Genomic DNA, 13,777 nt, shown 5'->3' on the forward strand with positions numbered 1-13,777 from the left:
CAATGATTGCTGGAACTGCCCAGCAGTATCTGGGATTATATATACACCAACATGTGTTTGTTCAGGATTGTAGTTAAAATTTGCAACAGATTAGCATGAATGAGCACTGCTGTTCTGAGGTGTCCCACCTAATCCCAGACTGCACTCAGGAGCCATGTTTATACATCCTCTTTGCAGAAGAAAGACTGTTAAACCATGAACTCAAGAAGAAAATTCTACTTACTTTAGAATTCACTAATGCAGTTTAGAATGCACTAAAAAATATTTTTGTGAATCATCATCATCAGCTGCAAATTTAAATTCCAAACAAAATTGTAAGAAAAGAAGAAAATATGATAAATGCTACTTGGGTACAGGAAAATATACTGCAGGGCATGGAAATTATAGTAATTCAGATGCCAGGAGGTCAAGCATCAATCTCTAAGTTTTAGTTGCACCAGATTAATGAAGCATCTGTGGTGTTTGCCCAGACTCACTTTTCCATTTAGCAATTTATCAGTTGTAGCATTCTAGACAAAAAAATAGTTAAAGATATTCTATTAATACTTCTTTTTCACACTACTATTGTAATCTATGCTTATTCAAATGGTGTTCCTTATTTTTGTCATTTTTCCTGCAACTTAAAGAAGAGGTCTTCAGATATAGCTCCAAGCTGTCAAAAATAAAACTGGCAATGACTTTAACAGACAGAGGGCTGAGGAAATATAAGAAAGTTGCAACTTTGAAAAATTAAATGCCACAGAGGATTTGTTAGACTATATAATGGTTGCCCAGAGGAAATTTTAATTTAGATTTCATCATAAACACAAAATGGGATTGTGGTTATGGTGGAACTGATAGTGGAGACTTGTACTTTGGTCTCTTGTCTTGCATTTCTTTGCAAACTTAAGGAAAACACAGTGAGTCAGAACCTGTCAAGATTGTTTTTGATCCCTTTCCTGAGGCCTAATTAGGGGGCACTTACTCTAGAGAGACCCCTTAAACAGCCTGTTGGGGGAAGACCATATCCTTACGTAGCATTTTTCCACTTTGTGCTCCAGACTCCTGGGTAATACTGACCTGTGGGGTCAATTTTCTCACTGAGCAGCAATGCAAGTTTATTGTGTGGCTCCTTCTCAGGATCTACAGACATGTACTGGAACAATGAGTAGATGAATGCTGTTATTTGTAGCTGAGTCTGTAACAGAAAGTACATATCCAACAATCTGTTCCTTCTGGGAAGTTCCCACATGCCAAGATTTTTGCTCCTTGGTTGAGTAAATTTGTGTAAATTCAGAAGGAAGTTCTGAGTTTTTGCAAAAATGAAAAAAAATAAAATCCTTGAATACTTTCAAAGAAATCACTGCTTCTTGCAAGCTGAATCACCATCAGGTGCTGGCCTACCTTATGGAATAATCAAGAAGAATGAAATACATAATGAACCACCATTCTAAAAAGGTATTTTTAAGAGAAAGGAAAACCTTCAAAAATACTTTGTGTAAAACCACCAAGTGACAGTAAAATAATGAGTACATGCTATTGCTTCCTAAAGAAAATGAAAGATAAATAGCCAAAAGTTACAGACTCTTGTTTTATATTCAGGTTTTCCAGCATTTCAAACAACTCCAATACAGCATAGCACAACTAGTATTAAGAGAATTAGAACTCAATAAAAATTACTAACAGATCAAGAGACCCTGAACTGGCATGAGAAAGAGTGTAGCAGTCCTTTGGGTGGGCTGCTGCTACACTCAGGCTATGGTGAAGACAACAATGGGCAACTGATAAACAGCTGGGTTTTTTTCCCCTTTAGAGGGCTTTGTATAAGGACTCATTATTAATATCAGAAGGAATTGCCTAATGCAATCTAAACCCAACAAGTGCTATCAGCTGCAATCATACAGCAATAATTGAGCACACTGTGCTTCCCTCAGTGTTTAGGAAAACAGAAGTGACTTAGAACATGACAAACAGATAGGCTGGTGCACCACTCTTGGGAAGAAAGAAAGCCAGGAGATGAGATACCTACCAGCAAAAAGTCTGTCCTGCTGCTTACTTTTTGCTCATATAACTTGGGAATTTCAGTGCTTCTGCTCAGAAGTAGCAAAGCAGTAATTGCTCAGATCTACCTGGAAGCTGCCTGCATCAGGCCCAGAAGAGGCCAGCTCATGGAACTTCAGTCTGTTCTTCCACAAAGAAGGAAAACTCACCCCTGCCATGCTCCAGAGAGATGGATTTCCTGTGCTTTATGTTTTGAGCTATGTCTCTGCATTCCATGTATATTGTATTACTGTGTGCAAACACTATAGAAGTGTCAAAAACAAGAATAGTTCCAATTGAACTCAAAGGTTCCAATTGAAAAGTGGCACTGAAACTATTGAGAAAACTGAAAGAGGGAGGTTGTTTCTCATCAGCTGCAGGAGGCACAGAGCCAGAAGCTGCTGATGCTGAAATGTGCCAAGGAAACAGGGATACTGGAAAGCCTAATTGGAATCATACTTACCATCATATACCTGTGCTAGCACAAACATAATGGAAATGTAGCAACTGCACAACACCAGGCTAGTAATTCCTCAGTGAGCCATCTTCCAGGGAAAATAAGACATGCACTGCAGAAGCTGACTGAAATGTCTTATTTAGCCTCAGAAATGAGGACACAACCTGCTCTTCCTGGCTGATTAGAAGTGATTAGCTCTTCCTAAATCAATACACATGCTGTCTATGTACAGTCTGTGGCCCTTCATGTCTGGGCCACAACACCCCAGGGGGCTATAGCAGACCCAGACTGGTGAATTCTCACAGCCACCTGTGATGGGCTTTGCAGAATGCTGTTATCCTGACTGAATGCCCACTTCCCCAACAAAGCCATAGAACATGAGTGAACTAACACTGAGCTTACCAACAGAACAGCATTTACATCCTCATGCTGCCAGTGCAACACACAGGACCACCAAGACACTGCATAGACTTAAAATCCTCTCCCATAAAACCCCGTGCAGTCAAAAACGCCCATATAAATTAACAGCCTCTGGAAATAGGGATGAACTGAGATTTTGAAGGCAAAAAACAGAGACAAATTATTCTCTCTCTCTCTCAAATTAGCAGGGAATCACTGATGAAATATAAAGGTAATTTAAAATCCCTACTCCTGCTGCCCCTCATTCCCACATTGTTGTTTTTTTCTTTTACAAAATGTCTGATCTTTTACATAGGAAAGTAGAACAATGAAGCTCAGAAGAGGGTACCAAAATTCCTTGCTAGGAAAAAGAGTATGGGTTCTTTTGGAGCAAAAATTGCTAATATTTAGGATTACAAACTTTGTTGTCTCTTTATTGTCTGTAAAAGCCTAAATTAACTACAAATCTATGATGAGAGAAAGGAAAACTAAATCTTAGATCTTGATAGTTCATTTAATCAAATCCTATTTTGTGAATTCTTTAAGTTCTAAAATGCCCCAGTTTTACTAACTGAGTTTCCCATAGTATGAAAAAAAATTGTTTTTGTTTCTTCTCTTGATTTTAGGTATCAAATCATGTTACTCTGTAACTTCAGTATGTGCTAAGCACAAAACCTTCCACAGTGAGACCCCTTTCCAAGGACTGTCACACAAAATCTGAAACTACTAACAACTTTGAAAGCTTTGAAAATACTGGGAAAATACTCTGTGATGAATGAAAGAATGATGTTCTCAAAGAAGAAAAATGCAAATTGACTATTGTCCATGTCAAGTTAAAAACCCCTACAGTCACTTTGTGTGGACTTGCATCCCTTGTGCCATGGTAGCACTGACATGCCAGTATCATGTCCACGAGATTATGTCAGGCATTCTGTTTGAGAAGCCATTGTCACCTATTTCACATTTGTCTGACAGGCACCACCACAACTTCTGTTCCCAACAGACTATGGCTCATCACCATATTCACCCCTCCCACATGAAGTATCTGAAGACTAACAAGAAAGCAAAAACATCAGGAGATGCAGCTATTTTTAAAAGACTAAACATTCAAGACTATGTATTTCCTCATATTTATTTTTTAACTGTATTTTTCTAAAATATATTAAAATAGAAAAGATGTTCATCTGATTCATACAAAGAAAATACCAATAATAAAATAAGTAATAAAATACGGAAAATATATGAAAGCACCAAAACATTAAAATATTCATATTGGCAAAGACTCTAAGAATATATTTCTGGCAATTTTACAGTAAAGTGCTATTCAATCCACCCAAATTAAGGAATTGGCATTTCAATAGCATGGTTATTGTTATCTTAAGGTTACAAATTACTTTGTTACTTTTCTCACTAAGACAACAACCCATTTCGTTGTAAGCAAAGCATTTGAGTTGCATGCACATAAAAAAGAACCCAAGTAACAGCTTCATTATAAGCAGTTAACAATATTAATTGTCAAATCATTAGGAATACAAAATACTGAGAAACAATATAGGCAGAAATTAGATTAGTGAAAAATTAAGAAAAAGGAGATGTGGTAAACCATTGTATAAATTAAGAGAGGACAGAAGACTGTGTACCAAACATTTATGCAGCCTTGCTTTGTACATGGCATTTTTTTAGTAATCATATTGCTTGCTTTATTAGTTAATCTGTTTATTATTTTAAACTGCCCTTTTCTATTTTCTAGAAATAATCCTACATCACCAACACACTGTAAGCAAAAAGAAGCAGAGTATGACCTTTATTTTTCCTTAACAATCACTTCTCATCTATTGAAGTCAGCAGACAAAACCAATAAATCTGTTACAAAGCCAATCTGCAGCAAAAATTAATTCAAGTAACATAATTCTATTAAATCTCCTAAGAGTGAAAATTTTAAAAGTATGAAAGATACCATCAGTCTCCTTTTAAGTTTTCATCATTTTAATGTACATATTTACAGCAATGAGTACAAAGAATCCTTGTTAGCAAAGTGCTTTCTAGCTTCATGCACCATTTCCACAACAATTTCTGTGAAATGGCAGATATAATACTTTTATCTTGCCTTCAAGTGTATTTAATCTTCCTGATTTGACTTGCTTTTTTCATAATTTCATATGCAATTTAACCATATTGCACAGCTCAGAGTAAGTCCTTATACTGATTATTTAATAGCCTTTTTATGAACCAATAACAGGCCATCACAGTAAAGAAGTCAGCTCCCACACTCCTTCTGTAATTTGAATAGAAGTTCTTTCCAAAAAAAAAAAGAGAATAGTGTCTTGTCTTGTGCGTATGTTACTTGGCAAGAAATGTTTACAATAACTTTTCATTTCGAAGAAGCACAAAAATAAGGAATTTAACCAATAAGAGCAATGAGTCTGAATTGTCAAAATAATTACTAACAACAAATATCTTCCTTTATGTGTATGTACATACACTGATTATATAAAAAAGTCCATCTGTACTACATAATTTCTGTAAATTTTCCTGGATGAACAGATTAACCTTGGAATACACTAAGTTGACTGCTTGCATCTTCTATGGGAGTGATTCAGAATGTAAGAATGAATATGATGAAAAGAAATGAAATATTGTATTTAAAGTAGTTGAATAGAAGAAAAAAAAAAAGCACAACAGTCTTAAATAACATTGTAATTGGTTTCCTCCTTCCATTCAGTAGTTTTTATTGAGTTGTACAGTGAAAATGGGTCCTAGCTTTAACATCTTCCTCATGCCCTATTGTAAGTGTCAACTTAGACAATAATTTCAGTAATTTTGTTTGCTGGTCATTCATTTCTTCCATCTTTTTTTTCCCCAGTAAACTGTTCCTTGTTCATTGCTGTAGGCTCACAAACCTCAATTTTGGCAGTTCCAGAATCCAAGTGCAGCACTGCAATCTTTTTGACTCCAAAGAGCCATGACAGGCAGCAGCACATCCAGGGCACAGCAATTCTTTTTAGCTTCTCTGGGCATAGGCCAGGTAGAAGCAGAAGGCAGCAACAGTAACTGATAGCAGTGATAAAACAACTGACAGCTGCTGGAACCAGAGGCAGCGATTCATCTGCTCCTCAAGTCTTTTATTAATCTGCAGTAAATGAGTTAGCTGAAAATAGAACAGTTTCATTAAGTCAGAATTACTGCACTTGAAAGCACTTGGCAATTTTGAGCTATTCTGGCAATAAGGAAAAAGAAAAAAAGGGAAAGAAAAGAGGAGAGGAGAGGAGAGGAGAGGAGAGGAGAGGAGAGGAGAGGAGAGGAGAGGAGAGGAGAGGAGAGGAGAGGAGAGGAGAGGAAAGGAAAGGAAAGGAAAGGAAAGGAAAGGAAAGGAAAGGAAAGGAAAGGAAAGGAAAGGAAAGGAAAGGAAAGGAAAGGAAAGGAAAGGAAAGGAAAGGAAAGGAAAGGAAAGGAAAGGAAAGGAAAGGAAAGGAAAGGAAAGGAAAGGAAAGGAAAGGAAAGGAAAGGAAAGGAAAGGAAAGGAAAGGAAAGGAAAGGAAAGGAAAGGAAAGGAAAGGCCTTCTCTCAGTGGTCTCTCAGCAATACCTTTTCTATCACTACACACTTCAGGAATCTCTCCCACTAAAGGAGCTTCAAATCTTAAGTTATGGATAACCAATAAGGCCTGCATCAAGCAGGTGACATCTTTACACTCAGAAGCAAAAGATACTACTGATGCTCATTAATATGACAGATCTCTATATACACAAGAAGAATAAGCAAACTGCATTGAAAATGTAATGATTATTAAACCATTATCATTAAAGAAAATTAAATCACTATAACTGATGTAGTTATCTTCAATTGCTGAGACATTCAAATAGTATAATTCACAAAATACCACAAAGGTTCATTAAAAATTCTTTTTATCTCTATCATATTCTATAATTTTTCTGAATATTCAGCACAAAGGAATATGCTCTTACCTGTATATGTAAATCTTCATTAGTTTTTGCTGGAATATTAAATGCATTGTCTTTTAATGTCAGAGAAGAGGGCTTACTACTTTCTATGACATGACACCTGAGCCTGTAAAAAGGAAACAAGAACACACACCAAAAATCACAAATTTAATGCAACATTGTATAATTAGGAGTAAACAATCCATCTTAAGAGGATAAAGTCCCTGCACTTTTAAATTTAAGAGACAATAATTATATTTACACTACATTTAGTCTAGGTTTACCAAAAAATAAAGGTCAGGTTTGTATTTGTGAGTAAGTAATGTACACAGCATGCTTGTAATCAAATGACCTCTCTCCATTGTTTCAGGGTCTGTCTTAAAAAAAAAACAAATAAATTGCACCACTTATGCAAGGAAGCTCAAGGCCACTCACATGATGTAGATTTTACTCAAAAGGGAAGTAAGGGAGAAGCATGTGAAGCAAACACAGAACAAGATTTAGGCACCAAGACTCACAAAATACTTTTCCATGGTAGTTTTGGCCATGAGGGGGTAAAGGCAGCTCCATAAAAACCAGCCCCACAAACCCACAGAAAAACTCCAGGAACAATCTAAGGCAAAAAATCAGTCAAAACTGCAGGGAACTTTTCCTAGATACGTTCAGTGATACCACCCAATGTGACTGGATGAGAGAGAAGAGCAACAGGTGCATTTTAAAAAGTCTATGGGGAAATGTATTTTTCTAGCAATTTTTCTAGATGACTTTTTTCACCACTAAATATCGAAAATACACATGTGAACATGTGATAGGTTTTACAGAAATTTTCTACAAAATTCTGATTTTCCCTAGTAGAAAGGGAATATTTTTAATACTGTCGAGAAAATAGTTTTGTTTACTATGTCTGCTTTCCTTGACTGTTTCTTTTTAGAAAACTAAAACAACATATTCTTATTAAAAAACCTATTGTTCATGTGTATTGTCACATGCATTCATATTTTTTCCACTTAACTTTTAATCAGCATGAAAATAACAAGAAAAAAAGAAGAGCACATCCAGAATACCATTTTATACATTAAACCCACATCTAATCAGTTAAAACAGAGCAAAAGTCTCAGTAATGTATTTTGGTCAGTAACCACACACGTGAATTTAGAGAAATCTTCACTGATTATAATTACACAAGTGCTATAAATCAGCTAAATAATAAAAGCTTAAAAGCCCTCAAACCCCTGTTACCAGAAAACCATACACTTACCTATGTTCCATCACTTTGGTCCTAGGGACTTCTTTCCAAAACTGAGTCAGTTCTGGCACACCTGCTCCAGAAGACTGGTCCATTTCTGCTGCCATTATAAGGAAACGATCCTGCAAAGAAGCTGCAAAACCTGCCCTCAAGAAAAACAAAAACAAAACCAGAAACAACAGTGTGCTTAGATAAAACAACAATATTGCAAAGAGGATAGAAGTATTTTGCACAAAAGTGCCATAAAATTATAACTTGTTTATTGCAGGACTTATTAGAAATAAAAACTAGGAAATCGTTCTCTAAAGCTCAATAACTCTAATCACAGTTTTCCCAAAATTGTATATGTTCATTTTAACAGAACTAGTTTCATCTTAATAGCTCAAAGACAATCCAAAATTTTGTAAAGAACATATTCTCCAGCAAATTCACCTGTCCTTGCAACAATTTAGGAAACTGATTTACTGCAGATAAATTCCCACTGTAATAATGAACCAGTGAGACAAGTGCCACTCAGACTTTTTGTTTTTTAAGACAAGAAACAAAATGGGTTGCAGACAACAGCTGCTTATGCCTGAGTGGAGCAGTAAATCAGTACAGGCAGTTACTCAAATCCTTTCTGACATCCATGTTTTTCTAACAAATGGTACCATTCTCATACAAGAGTCAAGTAGACATGGGCATCAGTCAGTCCCACACACCAGCAAGCACACACAGCCATCAGTGTCTAGAGCATGTCTAATGCTACTTGCCCAGATTTCTTACAAGATCTATTTTACAGTTTTACTTACCACCATGAAGAGAAACTATTATATCTAATGATGTGCCAGGTTCACAGCTGCTGTTACTGGGTTTAACCCTGTATTTTTCTGGTGCAGTAGTTCTGACCTATAAACAAGAAATACGATGGATACAGTAAGTGCATGCAGAAACTATGATTGCTTCATAATTTCTCTCATTTTGTAATAACTAAATCCCCAAAAGCTTGACTATTAGGACAAATCTCTAAAATACATTTTTTTGTAGGTATAATAAGACTCTTGCATATTCCTTTTTCCTCCCTGCCAATTGCATTTATCCTTTGTTTTCTTTCATTTGCTATTTTTCTTTTGCATACATATTTAAAACCAGACAAGAACATGTTATAATAAATATGAAAATATGAAAACTTTAAGATATTTTAATGTGCAGAGAATGCAAAGCATGGGAAAAATCCACAAAGATGCAAGTAAACTCCATCATTCTGAAGCAAATATAACTACTAATTCCTTTGATGATGACATTTGCAGGTGGATCTGCATCATTTTGAATTATTACTAACTTGTTTCCAGCCAGTATTTTAAAAAAAAATTCTAAAAAGATGACTTCTCAATGCTCAAGCCTTTCTTTTTCAAAAAGTATTACTCTCACTAAAAAACTAACCATCACTTTAGCTCTTTTTTAGTCAGTGCTCCAAAGATTTGTAATACTAATTACCCCCTTTGAGGTGGTACATTTTAGGCATAAATTCAGCCAGAAGATCTTTGATCTGCCTCAAACATCACTACACAATAAAAAATTTTGTCTGTAAAACTGATTTAATAGTATTCTTCCTCCTGACAGAAAACAAGAAAGTTACACAGTTATCAAACCAGACCACACATAAAACACTTACTTTAAAAGCCACTACATTCTTAGTGACATTTGTGAGAACTATCAAACATTTTTTCTCTCCAGTTTCTTTGGATCCAAAATATAGCTCTTCTGCTGGGCTGATAGGAAATTTAAAAATAATTAGTTTCTTCAGATTATATTTACAATAGATCATAGAAAAAAACTTGACCACACCTCCAGGAAAATAAAATACTTTCTACCCTGCAGCTACAATCAACATAAACAGATTTTCATCAAAAAAAGCTATGAAAACAAAAAGCAGAAATTTTGTAGTGAAGCTCAGGGTTGACTCATGACAAGTGGAACTGGCTGCCTCAGCTGATAACTGCCCTTGACTTCTGCCATCTGTAACAGCAGGAACAGCCAACAGATACTCACAATCAGCTACTGCATCTTTGGGCAGTGTGGTAAGGGAAAGCATCGCTGACTTTAATTTATGCTCATGTTAAGGAGTATAAGGTGTCACAGACAGGGAGGAATTTCAACCTCAAACATCCATCCTTGTCATGGTTATAGTGCACACATAAGAGAAGGCAGATATCCACAACTGGCAATCATTTCAACCACGACAGCTGACTCCACTTGTACTTATGAGTCAGTCTTCACATACTTGTGGTACCACATGCATAAATAAAGTTATTGCTTGTTTTTAATATTCTTGTGCAATTAAGAGAGTCATGCATGAGATATTTTAAACCACATCAAACTAACACAACTCAATTTGGATAAGCATTCAAATGAAGACTATTAGGAAAAAGGTAGGGCATGCTCATATAATTGTTGAAAGGAAACTTGAGTAGCAAGTGAAGAACTTTCATTATGTCACATGAGGAGCACACAAAGAACTGCCATTCTACTCCATACTACTGAGCTGCATATACTTTTTCAAAACATATGATTTTTTTTTCCCCACATCCTCTTTTTGGAATGCCAATTTCACATTAGTTTGACCTCCTCCTCAAAAGACTTCCTTTTATGGTACCAATCCTTCTTCTCCTATTTAAACCAGGGTATGAGCTGAGCAGAAAAGCCCTTGGTGCTGCAGGGCGAGCGTGAACGCCCATGCTGGAAGCAGGTTCCGGGGGTGACTGTGACGTTGGGTGCTGATGTCGCATTAGTCAGGTCACATGACAAGGCTACTTCTTTTGTGGTGGGGATAAGGAAGGGTGCCAAATAAGGCAGAAACCAAAAAATGGATGGGTTCCCTCCTCCTCTCAGTATTCTTTCATTTCCAAATTGTCAATTTAAGTAACGAGCGCTAGGGAAGGGAAGGAGTGTAGCTACAACATAGTTTAGCTAACTTAAGACTGTACTGCTGCAGCTGTGTGTAACAGCAATTGCAAGATGAACCATAAATTAAACAAGATAACAATAATCAGCCTCAAAATAAGCTACAAACATGATCAAGGGAAGGAACATTCTGCCAGAGCCTTTCTTGCTCTACCAATTACGGTCATTGAGCAAAGGAAAATAAGAAAAGAAAAAAGCCTGTGGACCACTGCTCTGTGGCTCTTGTCAGTGAAACCAAGTTCCACAGCACTGGGGGTAGGTGGCATGTAGCTATTAGGAGGGTGGATTGTTTAAACAAACACCCAAGCTTTTTAACTTTCACAGATGCAGGAATTTCCTTAATCTGATGTGTGTGACATAACCAGCTTGTACTAGAAATTCTTGTACCACAACACACCACGAGCTGCTTCTCTGCCAGACAGTACAAGGAAGCTGCTGCTTTTTGTCTGACCAAACAAATTCATTTATTGAGGAGGAAAGTCAGAGGCAGCCTTTCATTGTAAGGTATACAAGTCAAATACAATTGTGGTCTAAATGAGGGAGACAGCTGACTCATAAGCATGACTAAAAATACAAGAAACAAAAGAGCACGAGGACCCAGCTCTGGTCCATGATTTTCTGGTGCCAGATCTGCAGTGCCTCAGCTGCGTGCTCTGGCTCCAGGCTGCTCCCTTCACAGGGCAATGCTGGGAGATGAGCAAGGGTGCAAGTTAATCAGGGTGGCAGAGCTTATGGTCTCTGATAGGTGCCAACGACTGGTAATGAATGGCACTAAGGTTCCATCACCTTCAGTAAAATGTCCAGAGCAACAGCTGCACTCAGGATTTTACTTTAGAAACAAAACAAACAGCAAGAACAATGGAGACACCAGTATTTTATTTTCCATGACAGCACGACTACAAATGTTAACACCTCTATACTTGACTAACTTTACTCTTCCATGTGTTGCAGTCCATGTAAGTTACTTCTATTCAATGACAGCTTGAAGTATTTTAAGAGAAAAAAAGGAAGTTTCTGGGGGTGTTTCTGGTTCTTTGGATTTTTTTTTTCTTGTCTGCTTATGATTCATGCTCCTTTCTTTTTTAATTAAAAAGTGGTTGGAATACACATCTAGCATTTGTGATTGTCACAGAAAATGTTCAACATTCTTTTATAATCACAGTTTTGCAGTCTACGCCTTTGTCTTGCCATACAAGGATCTAAGGCTATACAGAGGAGGCTTTTCATTTCAAAATTAGGAAAAATTTACACATATAAAATATATTTATGCTAATGAGCATGTCATTAAAATTCATTCCAAAACTAATTCATTACAGCACTTAAAAAGTTAGCTAAGAAATTACCTAAAAATTAGATATTTTCTTCATTCATCTAATAGCAAACTGAAAGTGAAAATAAAAGTTAACATCTACATCAAATTCTAAACAAGCATCTTAACCTAAAAGGCAGTGAAAAGAAAAAATGATATTGGCTAATTGATTTCTTTATTTTAGTTTCATGATAAAAATAATTGCAAGATGTTGCATCTTGGATGACAAAATGTTCTGGGTAGATATGTCATTATAGAGCCCTTTCCACACAAAATAAATTGGACCCATTAATCAAGTTTAACTGGTGGAAACTATTACTGTAGACATTTATACCATCATAAGCCAGAAGAATTCAAGCAAGATTTGAGTGTAAAAACTGTCTTGAAAAAACATTGTTTTTTCTTGAGCCAATGAAATCAATGTCAAACCAGTGCTCTCATTACAGATAGGGTCTTAACTTAGTCAGATGGTTTCTCATTATAAACAAAACACTTGCACAGTTCTATGGAATATACACCTATTTGTACAAAAAATATACCAATCTTTAGTGACACCAGAAGATTTCAGTGAAAACTTCTAAAACCAGAAAAACTCTTTGAGCTTTGTAAAAATCCATCTTAAAAAGTTGATAATTTGTTTTCCTCTAACAGTCTGAAAAAACTTTATTTTAAAACCAACTAGTTCAGTACTCAAGTGTCCAAGGCACATTGTAAAAAGAAAATTTAAGAAAATTATTTTTACCTGATATGTAATAAAGGTCCTTTAAAAGTGGTTAATGCTTTCTTTGCATTTTTTGGTTTGACCTCTGTTTTGTCAGTTTCCTCTGATTTGGAAATTTGTTCTATAGAATTCATCTGAGTAAAAATGATAGTTATAATGATTAACTAGAAAACTGGATTACATGTTACAGAATCATGCAGGCATTTCAAAGAATATGATGAGGCTTATTTCAACAGTTTACCTATTATAGACCAAGCCTTACATATATTCATTCCCTGAAGGTTCTTGAAGTCCACTGAATAAAATTCTTTACTATAGAAATTCCATAACACATTAAATGTGTATGAAACAAAAACTCTGCTTTGGTTTTTTTTTTTCCAGGTATTTTCCTGATGGTCAAGTCTGTTTTTGAAAACTTCAGACACACTAAGTTATAGCACATCAAAGGTTATAAAGCACTGGTATTTACCCATTGCAAATTAAAATTAAAACAGATTAAAACAATACAATCACTGTACCAGTGTAAAAGAAAACACAGCACCAATTCTACACTTCTTTGAGTTGCAGGGTAGCTAAACAGATCTTCATTGCTCTTAGATGAAACTCTGAAGTATTGCAGAACATAAAAGAAATAATGCTGATTGAATTGGTGCTTTCAAAACTGCAGGTACATCTTAGGTTCTTAGGGTTTTCTTCTACAACATTAGGAAAATACATTCAAAACAAGGCAGGTGCTGGGGGG

General features: G+C 36.0%; 1 protein-coding gene across 3 annotated transcripts in view; it reads right to left on the reverse strand.

The window, feature by feature from the left end:
* Positions 1-3,991: 3,991 nt before the first annotated feature.
* The window catches only part of LOC118700044 (motile sperm domain-containing protein 2-like), a 33,619-nt gene continuing 23,833 nt past the window's right edge, over positions 3,992-13,777 (reverse strand). For all 3 annotated transcript variants that reach the window (XM_036404351.2, XM_036404352.2, XM_036404353.2), the window contains 6 exons: positions 13,057-13,169; positions 9,717-9,813; positions 8,854-8,950; positions 8,075-8,204; positions 6,841-6,943; positions 3,992-6,023 (listed from right to left, as the gene is read on the reverse strand). In XM_036404351.2, the coding sequence (XP_036260244.1) occupies positions 5,877-6,023; positions 6,841-6,943; positions 8,075-8,204; positions 8,854-8,950; positions 9,717-9,813; positions 13,057-13,169 (687 nt within the window). In that variant the 3' untranslated portion in view covers positions 3,992-5,876. The remainder of the gene's footprint in view (positions 6,024-6,840; positions 6,944-8,074; positions 8,205-8,853; positions 8,951-9,716; positions 9,814-13,056; positions 13,170-13,777) is intronic.

This window comes from Molothrus ater, unplaced genomic scaffold, assembly GCF_012460135.2.
Source record: "Molothrus ater isolate BHLD 08-10-18 breed brown headed cowbird unplaced genomic scaffold, BPBGC_Mater_1.1 matUn_MA614, whole genome shotgun sequence".
Lineage (NCBI taxonomy): Eukaryota > Metazoa > Chordata > Aves > Passeriformes > Icteridae > Molothrus > Molothrus ater.